Source organism: Tyto alba, unplaced genomic scaffold (assembly GCF_018691265.1).
Source record: "Tyto alba isolate M040663 unplaced genomic scaffold, T.alba_DEE_v4.0 Super-Scaffold_48, whole genome shotgun sequence".
Taxonomy (NCBI): domain Eukaryota; kingdom Metazoa; phylum Chordata; class Aves; order Strigiformes; family Tytonidae; genus Tyto; species Tyto alba.
Window position 1 is genome coordinate 6,166,514 of NW_024881324.1, and position 11,936 is coordinate 6,178,449.

Genomic DNA, 11,936 nt, shown 5'->3' on the forward strand with positions numbered 1-11,936 from the left:
GCTGGCTGCCAAGCGGCTCCCCCACCGCCGGGCCCTCGGGGGAGACCAACCCCGCACCGGCGGCCCCAGCACCGGCTCCTCCCGCCCCCAATTGCACGAAGCCGCCGAGCCCGGGCCCCGCCGCCCCCACCCGCGACGGCGCTTCCCGGCGGCCGCCCCCCAGCCGGGCCCCGCCCCCGAAGCGGTGGGAACGGGACGGGACGGACACACAGACACCCGGGGGGGGGGGGGGGACGACGGTTCGGTGGAGCGGCCGCCCCTCCCCTGGCCCCTCCCGGCGGGGGCGGTGGCTCCGCGCTGCCGTCGGGGCCGGGGCGTGGGCGAGAAAAACACGGGCGGAGGGGGCCGGGTGCGTGGGGGGAGTGTAGCAATGATGACAAGAGCAGCCCAGTGTTAGGGTTCAGTTCCAGCTGATTTTATTTCCTTCCCGAAAAAAAAAAAAAAAAAAAAAACCAACAACAACAAAAAAACCACAAAAAAAAACAACAACAACAACAAAAAAAAAGAGAGGTTATTTACAGAAGGTATATCAACAATCTGACAGGCAGTGAACTTGACATGGTTAGCTGGCATGATTTTTTTTTTTTTTCTCTCTTCTTTCCCAACGTTGCGTTGTGGGTGATCGTTAAGACCGAAAAAAAAAAAAAAATATTCTACACAGCATATTGCACAGGATGGATGACCAAAAAAATAACAAAAAGAACAAAAAAAGTTAAACCCTTAACGGAACCACCTCATTAGGCAGACGTCCTAGTGCCTGTCATGTTATATTAACATACATAAACACACAATCTTTTTTGCTTATTATAATACAGACTTAAATGTACAAAGATGTTTTCACTTTCTTCATCTTAAACACAACAGCTATAAACCTGAATACATATGCTATCATCATGCCATAAGAGACTAAAACAATTATATTTAGCGACAAGTAGAAAGGATTAAATAGTCAAATACAAGAATGAAAAACGCAGTACATAGTGTCGCGAACTCAAACCGGCATTTCGATAGATCCAGTGGTTTAAACGGCACGTTTTTGCTTCTAAAAAAAAAAGTGCAAAAGATGTGGTTTACAAGTTAAAGGTACAGGATCCCTTCTGTGTAAATGCACCAGTTGCTTTACTTCATTTCGGGATAGATTTCGCCCCAAAACGGTAGCATACAGTGTATACGCCTTAGTCTTTCCCTTCCCCTCTGGCCTCCCCCGGCCCCCCCGCCCTCCCCCCCCCAAAAGGCAGGGCGCTGCAGAGCGGGCACTGGCGGCGGCGGCGAGGGATGCTGTCACTTTAAGATGCCTGCAGATTGGAGTGTAAACATGGACAAAATAGGGGCTGATTCGTGGGTGTGTGAGTGTGAGTGAGAGCGCACACGCGTGGGAGATACTAACCAGCGGCCCTGTTGTTAAAATCAGGAAATCCAAACAGCGATTTACACCGATTTACACCCCCTTTATATATTTTTTACAAAAATACACTGAGAAAATAATCAAACGTTTTCATCTCTCTTCTCTTTTTGTTTTTAAAAGTGTCAAAAGTCTACATTTAAATATAAAAAATTAAAAGTTAAAACTCTAGCCCTTCAGTGAAGGAGACATAAAAATGGTGCGGGTAACAACGAGAACTACCAAAAAAGGACAAAGAAATACAAGTCAAAAATGTTTGGCCAGTATAAATACGTCCACTTATAAAATGGCATCCGATTACATTTACAAGGAAAAAAAACAATACGAGGATGGAGCATCGGTGAGAAAAAACAGTCTTTTCATTTACAGCTCTAAGGAACAAACACATACATACTCTGAGAAAAAATTTGGTCCTGAATTTTCTTTTTTTTTTAAGTCCAGCACAGATTTGAGTTGCGTTTGAATCCTTTAAAGAGTTAAGAATGAAAAAAAGCTGGTGATATTTTTGTAGGAATCAAACATAGCGCCATCTATCTGCTTTTATATTATCCTAACACTATTTTTTTTTAAACTGTTCAACAGTCTTACAGAAATCTTAAAAAGATAGACAGGATAACATGCTATATTAAACCCCACCAGTGAAATAATCCAACACCACCACGATTCTGAGTAAAGAAGAAAAAAACTACTTCTTTTTTTTGTTTGTTTTTTTTTTAGTATTTTCAGGGTTTTTTTGCAAAAGCCATCGCCCTCCATTTCCCCTGTACCACATCATGACAGAAACTGTTCCCATTCGGTCTCCGTTTCAAAAGAAGTTTTCAGTGTTCTTGAAGTTCCGTCCTTATTTTTCTCTCTACATATGACATAAGGTGACTGAGAAAAGCGCTGCCGCCACCTCATCTGTACGTGCAAATCCTTTTCAGTTTATTATTATCTTCCCCCCGCCGTATTTCCAAGACAGCTCTCAAGTGTTAAGTCTGGCTCTTCTCCGCTTAACTGGGATCTCAGTCCAGCTCCCAGCTCCATCCGCCTCCTCCTCCTCCCATCATCGTCGCCTCCTCTCACCGCAGAAGAAACCGGGACAGGATTTCTGCCCCCAAAGATGAACCGTGCAAGGGCTTGGGTGGATTTTTTTTGTCTTTTTTTTTTTTTTTTTTTTTTTCCCCAAGCAGTTCTGATCGCTCTTTCACACGAAAGGGCGAATGCTCAAGACATCCAGTGTGCGCTCAGCACAATGCATCGCTCCCCCTCCCCTTTATCCGTATAAAGTGGGCAATAACAAAGAACCCAGAGGTGTGTGTGGTTGCGCCCTCCCCCCCCCCCCCCCCCCCCCCCCTTTCTTCCGTCTCTCTTTTCAGGAAATAAAAAAAAAAAAAAAAGGAAAAACCGTTTCGCTCCCGCCAGTCTCTGAAAAAAAACAACGTCTGGCTTGGCTCCCGGAGAGGGGTGAGGGTCCGTCTCCAGCCGGAGGAAGGGGACCGCTGGCCTTTCTGCAAGGAGAGGGCGAGCCCGCTCCCGCCGCCGCTCTCCCCCAAGCACAAAAAGCAGTCTCGCCAGCCCCTTTCCCAGGAATAAAAAAAAAAAAAAAAAGGGGGGGGTTAGGAAAAACAAAACAAACAAACAAACAAAAAACCAAAAACCAAAACCAAACGAAACAAAACAAACGCACAAAAAGAAAAGAAACAAAAGCGCCCCGACGGGGTGGGCGAGTCCTGCCGACAACGCGCCTCTGTGCCTCCTCCAGCCGGGCCGGGCCCTCGCCTCAGTAAGTGAAGACCAGGTTGGAAATGCTGGACTCCAGCCAGTCCCCCGAGATCATCTCACTTACCTCCGGCGTGCAGTAGTCCGGGAACTCAAAGTGCGAGCCCGAGCCGGGCTCGAAGTTAAAATCCAGGTCCCGGTCGAGCACCGAGGAGCTGAAGCTGCCCAGGGACATGCTCTCAAAGCCGGGGCTGGGGTTCAGGTCCAAGAGGTCGTCCTCAAACTCGTCGTCCGACGAAGAGGAGCCGGAGGAGGAAGAGGAGGAGGAGTGGGAGGACGCGGAGGAGGAATGCGCCGTCGAGGGGGCCGGGGAGGAGGCGCGCAGGCTGGTGTAGCTGCGGTGATCCGAGGGCGAGCCCGAGCCGGAGGGCGAGGGGCAGGCGGCGCCTCCGCAGTCCCCGTCGGGCCGGCCCGCCCCGCCGCCCCCCTCCTCGTAAAGGCTCAAGGGATCGCCGGCCTCCGCCGGGCTGCTCAGCGTGGGGCTGCCGGGCACGGCGCCGCCGGGGGACGCGGAGGCCGCCTGCCCGCTCCCGAAGACGTAGACCCGCTTCAGCTTCTTCTCGGCCAGCGCCTTGCCGGCGCCCGCGGGCGCGCCCGCCGCCCCCCGCGGCTTGTACAGCGCCTGGTGCTCGGGCGGCAGCAGCGCGGCCGGCGGCTCCCCCGGGAACGGGGCGGCCTTGCCGCCCGCCGCCTTGCCGTGGGGCCTGCCGCCCGCGGGCGGGGGCTTGGGGCCGCCGCCGCCGCCCTTCTTCGGGGCGGGCTTGGCGGGGGCCGCGGGGCCGCCGGAGCCGCCGCCCGCGCCGCCCCCGCCCCCGCCGCCCTTGTCCGCCTTGTCGCCGGGTTTGGCGGAGCTGTTGCCCGACTTCACCTTCTTCCTGGGCCGGTACTTGTAGTCGGGGTAGTCCGCCATGTGCTTGAGGCGCAGCCGCTCCGCCTCCCGGATGAAAGGGATCTTGTCGCTGTCCTTGAGCAGCTTCCAGCGCTTGCCCAGGCGCTTGGAGATCTCGGCGTTGTGCATGTCGGGGGACTGCTCCATGATCTTCCGCCGCTCGATCTGCGACCACACCATGAAGGCGTTCATGGGCCGCTTGATGTGCCCGCTGGGCGTCTTGCACCAGCTCGGGTCGTCCGCCTTGCCCCCCGTGGAGGCGGTGGAGCCCGGCGTGGGGGAGGAGGCGATGCCCAGCTCGATGCCGGCTCCGGAGTCGGAGGTCTCGGCGGCCAGCAGCGCCTCCGTGTTCTCCGCCGTGTTGGTCTGCTGCACCATCGCGGCGGCGGCGGCGGCGGCGGGGGGGGGCTCGCCGGGGCTCAGCGCCGCTCCGGCGCGGGGCAAAGCGCGCAACTTCTCACAGCGGCACCGGGGCCGCGCAGCCCCCCGCGGCCGCGCCCCCGCTCCCCGCACCACTTGTACTTCCACACCGGCGCGGTCCTCTCCCCCTCAGGGCGGCGGCGGGGCCGCCCGCGGTCACACAGAGTTTCTGCAAAAGCGGCGCCTTGAGCCGCCCGTCCAAGTTTGGTTGGGTTTTTTTTTTTTTTTTTTCTCGGTGTGTTTGAGGGCTTTATTTTTTTTTTTTTTTTTTTTTTTTTTTTTGGAGTGAGGAGGAGGAGGGGGGGTGTCGCTCTGCTTTCTTTCCCTCAGCACCGCGGGTCTCCCCCCTCCGCCAAGCAGCCGGTCCAGTTCACAAGTGCTTTTTTCGCCGGCCCCCGACCTGTCAGGAAAACAGCGCGCTCGCCGCCGAAAAGTCTCTCAGCGCTGGGCACGGCCAGCGCGCAACCTCCGCGGGGAGAGGGGCGGGGGGAGGGGGGGGAGGGAGGCGGCGCGCCCCCAAATCCCCGGCTCCAAGGACTCGTGGTGGCGGCGGCCAGGAGTTTGTGCAGGTAGGATGTGGCAGTTGCGAAAAAAAGAAAACCCCTCAGGAAAAAAAAAAAAAAAAATTAATAATAAAATAAAAAAAAAAAATCTCCGGGAGAAATAATGATTAAAAAAAAAGCGCTCGTGCATGAACGAGTGTGTACGTCCCTGGCAGGAAAAGCGGCGAGCCGGGCGCGCAGCCCCGTCCTCCTTCTCCTCCTCCTCCTCCTCCTCTTCCTCCGGTGCTGCTGGTGCTGCTGCTGCTGCTGCTCCGCGCGCGCGGAGCCCCCCGCGCGCCCGCCCGCCCCCCCCCCCGCCCGCCGCGCGCTCCGCCGGCTGCAGCTGCGAGCGGACCCTGCGAGCGGACCCCGCGCGCCGCCCCGCGCGCCGCTTTATCCGTTCGCCGCCCGCCCCGCCGCCAATCGGGCGCCGTATCCAACGCCCCCGCGCGCCAAGCCCCGCCCCCCGCCGCGGCCCCCATTGGCCGCCGCCGCCGCGCGGTAATCGCCGCCGCGTGCAATGAGGAGCGCCCGCGCTGACCTCATTCCCGGCGGCGGGGCGAACTTTTTAAAAGGGGCGGGGGGGGGGGGGGGAAGGGGGCGGGCCCCGCGCGCCGCCCCGCGCCCCGCCGCGCACGTGCCAGCGCCCCCCCACTCCCCCCACGCTCCTCCCTCCCTACCGGGGAAAAATTAGGAAATCAGCAAAAATCATCCTAATACATTTTTTTTTTTTTTTTTTTTAAAAAAAAAAAAAAGGACTAGAGCGGGGATTAAGGGCTCCGCACCTGCGGCGCGGGGGGTGGGCGGGGGGACACCTGCCCGCACAAAGGGAGGGTCGGGCGGCGCTGCCGGAGGGAGGGCTCTGACCCCCCCCGCCCCCTCCCTCCACGCCCACACGCAGCGTGTTACGGAGGGGCCGTCACCCCACGAGAAGTGCCGGCGCGGCGCTGCCGTCACGCCCCCCCCCATCTCCCCCCCCCCCCCCCCTCCGCCGCCACGAGTTCCAGCCGAGCGGCGCCGGGGGTGGGACGGGGCGCGGAACGGCGAGCCTCCCCCCCCACACACACACCTCCACACCCCCCCGCTATCACGCGTGCTGTCCGCACCGCCCCTCCGCGCCCTCCTACCCACGCCGCAGCCCCGACGGACCCCGGGTGTGTGGGGGGGGGTACGGCGGGGGGGGAGGTGCTCCGTTCGGCTCCCCGGGAGCCGTCGCGGTCTCGGGGGGGGGTGTGTGGGGTGGAAGCGGGGGAGGTACCGGCCTCCTGGGGCGGAGGTGCTGCCGTGCCTGCGCCCCCCCCCCCTTCCCCCCCCCCCCGGGGCCCTTCCCGAGGTGCAAGGTGCGTTTCGGGGGTCGCCGTTGCACCCCGTTCCCCTCTCCGCCCTGCAACGAGCGATCGCGAATAAAAAACCAAACCAAAACCAGGGCAGCGGTGCTAGGGGCTGTGAAGCCTCCACCCCCCCCCGAAGGCCTCGCGGGACCCAAAAACACCAACGCGCAGGTAAAGGGGGATGGTAGGGCCACGAAAACACGGGAGCTGTGCTCCCCAAAGGTTCCTCACATCATTCGTCAGGCCAGGGACCGAAAAAAATGCTGTTAGACAAAGCAGCTGTGAAAATCCTCGCTCCACACACACCACCAGTTAAAAAACACTTTTTAAATCATAAAAAAAAAAAAAAATGTTGGAAACAGCTGAAATGTCTAAGAGGTCTGAAAGTTATACATTTTTGCAAGAGAATTTATGGTAGGCTCCTTCAGCAAGGTTTCTAGCTGGCTTGAGAACGAGCTTTGAATATTAAGATCCCACAACTGGACTCAAACGATTACACTGTTACGAAGTGCTGAGAAAAATCCTGAATCCCCCAATCCCTCCCTGGGCAGGTCACCTCCATTGCGGAGAGCCTTTACAGAGATACAACCGAAATTATTGCTTTGCTTGCAAAAATAATACATTGTTTCCTCTCTCAGCTTCTGGTAAGCATTGGATAAAATACTGCTTTCTGCTAGGTTGACGACATCCAGTGACATCAGTGCGGTGTCTCACCTTTACAGTTTGTGAGCAGTAAATCACCCTATGTTATTCCCCCGTGACCCCAAAGCGAACAGCAGATCTGTTCTACCATATACTACCACCACCACCTATAGAAACGGAGGCCAGGGGGGGTTTTGGTGTCGGGAGTAAGTACCGGGTTTATTTACACTCCTGGTAGCGCCGAGCAGGAGTGTGAAAAACCGGGACTGGGAGCTCCTGGCTGCTCCACCCGTTCGCGCTATATCCACCGTGATTTCAACCCCTATATATAATAAATAAAATAAATAACAATAAAATGTTATTTTACATATAAATATCAATTTGTTTAAACTACAAGGCAAGTAGTTATTTTTCAAGTTTCTCCACACAGTAGAGCAGATAAAAACTAAACAGATAGGCAGAGAGATAGGAGGAAAAAGCTTTGGAGAAGCTTTTCACTCAGTTGTGTTAGGGTGTGCCAGGTCTTGACTGCCATCAATAAAAATTATCTGCAAGGTGAGCTCAGTGTTACCTTGATGGAAGCGGTCACGTCGATTTAATCTTGGTTCAAAAAAGTGGCTATGTGGGATGGATGGACAGAAGAGTATTATTTCCGGAATGAAAACTTTACAAAAGTGCAATTTAGAACTGCTTAATAAAGCAATTGTAAGAACACAATGTGAAACTCCATAAAAGCATTTTACTACAATTTCTCGGCTGTTTCTTTGAAGTTAATTGCTTCCACCCCCTAATCCTCCAAGTGCTGGACTGAAAGCACCTTCCAGCTCCCCAAATTTTTAAGCCTAGATGTAAAGCGTGAGCATTCAGCTCCCATCTCAAATGCCGTTTGAAGGGCATTGGCAAGATTCCTCCACTCTTTATAAGTTAAAAAGCCTCGAAACTTCATTCTGGTTCCTGCAGGCTTTGTAAGGCCGGGGCTGCGGCAGGGGACGCGAGGTGGCAGCGCTGAGCCTCTTCTGCCACACGTGAGAAAACGCTACCGAACCCAGGTTTTTTTTAATTATTATTATTATGGTTTTAAAATTATTATTATTACCCTCCCGCCACGGTTATCCTGAGCAGCACAGTGCTGCAAGTCCCTAACTGAAATTCATCAGGAAATCAATGCCAACACCTTCACCTCGCGATAAACCCCACCGTGGGGTGTGTGTGTGTGGGGGGGGGGGGTGTTGCAGGGGCAGGGCCGTTACCAGCACCCTTCCCACGCGTCTGCCCGCAAACTGGGACCCGCAGCTCGCCCCGCACACGCAGCGAGGGGGCTGGTTCTGGGGCAAAGCTGCTGGTTTGGGGGACAAAGCTCCCAGCAGCGACTCCGGGTTTCCTGGGCGAGCCAGAGCGCAGTCCCCACCCGGTTCAAATGCCTGCAAAACCACGCAGAATTAGCACCGCTGCAGATTATTATTTTTTTTTTTTTTTAAACCCCTCTTAAAGCGAGGATTACCAGAGCTCAGGTTTATTTAACTGCGGCCCTCGCTGTCGAGTTTTTCCACACCCCCGGCTCCGCGGGGTGTGAGCAATGCTCCCACTCGGGCCCAGATTTGGGGGAGGCACCTCTCCCCACCCCCTTCCCTCCTCGCCCCTCCCGCCCAACGTGCTCCTGCACCCCCCCCCGCCGCCGTGGCGCAGGCACGGCCGAGGGGGGTCCGTGGGCACCGTGGGCAGGACCGAGGGGTTGCCCTCCCGCGCTGCGCACAAAGCGCACCCACCCCTCCTCTTTAAACACCCGCCCTTGCCCAGCGTAGCTCCGACCCGCTCCCCCCCCCCCCCCCCCCCCAGCACTTCCCTCCACCCCCGGCGCCTCCGCGACCGCGCAGCGCGACGCTGCCCACGCACGGCGAAGCACGCGGGCGGGCGCAACCCGCCTCCCGCCGCCGTATCCCTCCCCCCCCCCCCCCCCCCGTCTCCCCCCACCCTCTTCGCCGCGCACCGACCAACCCCCACGCAGGGGCTGCGCGGGCGCGGAGCCGCGGCGGAGGGCGCTCCGCAGCCGCGCACCTCCCGCGGCGGGGGGAAGGAGGGAGGGAGGGAGGGGTGGTACCCGGCTGCGCGCGGCTCTCCGCGCACCGCCCCCCCCCCCCCCCCCCGCCCCCGCGGAAAGCGCGCCACCCTCTGCGGAGCCAGGCCCTGAACACGCGTGGGGCGCGTTCGCGGCACAGAAGGAGCAGGGCCCGGTCAGTGACACGGGTGGGTCGCTCGGTGATGCCCGGGAGGTCTCACTTCCCGCCACTCCGTGACTGGCACCCACGCCGTGGGGAAGGGCAGCATCATATTATTATTTACACTCCCACCCACCCCACCCACCCCATATAATTTCTGAGTGTTTGTTTGTCTGCGACCAAAATTCACCTCTGCAGCGTATGTTTCGCCTCGATGTTCCACGCCACATTTTAAATACACGTACTGGGGTGATTTTAGCCTTCCCGAATAATTGCGGACAACAAGGCCACGGCAGAGGTACGCCGCCACAGAACACCTTCCCCACTGTCTTTCTGTTGCTTGTTTTGATCCAAGCAAAACAAAGTTGATGAGATACTTGCCATTAAGGGGGGGGGGGGGGGGGAAAGGCTTTTAAAATAGCATGATGGTAGCAGATATTCATGATCAAAGAAGAGCGTGCTTAAGGATCAGAGGTGTAAACTGAGACATGAAAGTGGGCCCTCCTTCTCTGTCCTGTTTGCAAGAAGAAAACCCCCATTGTGCAGTTGCGTCACTCTGATGCACAGAGTGCCTTTATTCAACGTGATTCATCAACACTTTGAACTCTCCCCGATAGGTATGTGGAGAAAAACTTTTATTACTGGGAAGTGTTTTATAGAGGATATTATTTACTTAGTGCAAATCTGTTGCCTAAAGTTGTATGGTATTGTTTCCTTCAAAACTGTATATTCACTTAGGTTTTACTTGAAGCCTTCACATAGCTACTCGGCGCTCTTGGTATGAGAACGCCAAGACATTTCCAGCTCATTTAATACAATAAGTAGGTAAAAAGGCATTTGCATATACATACTACGGTATGAATTCAGATATTAATCACTTATATGGAAATGTTTGGTTTGGGAAGGCAGAAACACCTCTCCAGAGATTTTTAATAAGAAAATATGATAATGCCTTCTATCCTTTATCCACTTCTATGGCTTTTTAAGTTTAAACTTGTTCTCGGAGAACAACGCAAGTTCAAAAAGCTCTGTTGAAGAAATAAAGAAGAAACTTGGAAAAGACACTGTTTGCGTTTATTAAAAGCAGAATTGTAGCCCCTATCCAATCCTATAAGATTTAGTAAACATTTTTTTTTTAAAAAAAAAGCTTCATATAAGAAGAGCTCCTGCTTCATTTTTAAAGCTGTTTTGGCAAGCCTTTTCTACGCAGTGAAGGGGAAGGGGTGCCCTGCTCACTCCGTTGGACCACCGTGCTTTTCGCATGTGCTGCTCCGCTCTGTCGCGGATGCTCCCTCCCAGCCGTCTCTGCTCGTCCTTCCTGCTTGCTCTCTCCTTCCCGTGCCTTCCCCTACGAGCTTATTGCTACCGCGCCCGTCAGGCTCAGCCCATCTTTTCCTGCCATCTCGACAAGCGGGCAAACAGCTGCGAGAAGGCAGTTCGGCAGAAGCCCGTGTAGTACCAAGAATGAAGTAATATTTCCGCCCACTTCCACAACATCATGATGTCACCCAGACCTTAGCGCTGCTGATAAGAAGGGGCTACAAAAACCACTGCGGATTGAGTTAAATTTGGGTTGGTTTTAAAGGCCATTTACTGGGAGGTTGCATGCTACTTAATTCAGTGTATGAATGACTTCTTGTGTTAAGCAAAATGTTGCTACTACTTAGTACTCCTGGAAAGGAGGCATAAAGTAATCCCTGTGCATATAGCAAAAAAGGCTCTTCTAAAATTTAAGTCTCAGCATTTCTAACCTGTTTCTTGCCAGACAATTTCTTGAGTGATATATTCAAGATAATTACATTTCTAAAAAAAAAAATCTTGCATAAGATTTAGTTGTGCTCATTGTCTTTTTTTTTTTGTAAGCTCTGGGTTATTCATGGATGCCTATCCACAGGATCCAACTTCCTTCAGCAACCTGTGGACACTTGGGGTTACCCACGTGTTCTGAGATGGTTCTGGCAGAGGTGGACAAACTCTGGAGCAGCAGCCGGCTTTTGATTCACCAGAAAACTGTCACCCAGGCAGATCCAGGGCTGTCATCTTTCTGGAGGCTTTCTGCAGACTCCAGAAGAGCTCGTCTTCAAATAACACTGCTTACTGTTCAGAACAGAATGGTGGAGGTAATAACTGCGATTATTTTAAATGTATTTAATTTTAGGATCTCCTGAGGCATGAAAATAACTGTGACTAAAACCAGCAACATCACGCCGGTAAGATTGGTCTCAAGAGCGGCCTATCATTTTCTGATATTTCAACTTTAGACAACATGTAGTATTTTTTGTCATAAAATTGCCTTTATACTCAAAAATTCACTCCCTTCATTTAGCACTGTAGTCTTCAGATGTAACAAAATAATTTCTGTCAAACATACTTTAATTTTTTTTTTTTCTAATTTGGTGTTTCTGATGCACAGGTCAGAAAACCAACAGCAGGTTCTGGTGGGAAGAGGCAAAATGCATTTTAATGGAAAATGAGAGAAAATAAGTAGCATTCTTATATTTTTTTTTTTTGCTTTTGTGCTCAGTACAAATACAAGTCTGGCTTTCTTCCTGGTTTCCTTCTATATAATTGCTCTTAATGATGGTGGTGGTGTGACAATTAGTAAGTAGATTTTTTTTTTTTTTTAATCTTTTCTGAATAGATTGCTCAAATGACACCATTCTGTACTTGCCAGGGTCTGTTCTACCATCTCTGTCACCTACCTTGTTTATTCTGCTTGTGCAGAATAAGGTT

General features: G+C 53.7%; 1 protein-coding gene across 1 annotated transcript; it reads right to left on the reverse strand.

The window, feature by feature from the left end:
• Positions 1–493: 493 nt before the first annotated feature.
• SOX4 (SRY-box transcription factor 4) lies at positions 494–5,363 on the reverse strand. Its single transcript, XM_042806928.1, has one exon. The coding sequence runs from the start codon at positions 4,428–4,430 to the stop codon at positions 3,165–3,167; it is 1,266 nt and encodes a 421-aa protein (XP_042662862.1). The 5' UTR covers positions 4,431–5,363; the 3' UTR covers positions 494–3,164.
• Between the last annotated feature and the right edge of the window lie 6,573 nt (positions 5,364–11,936).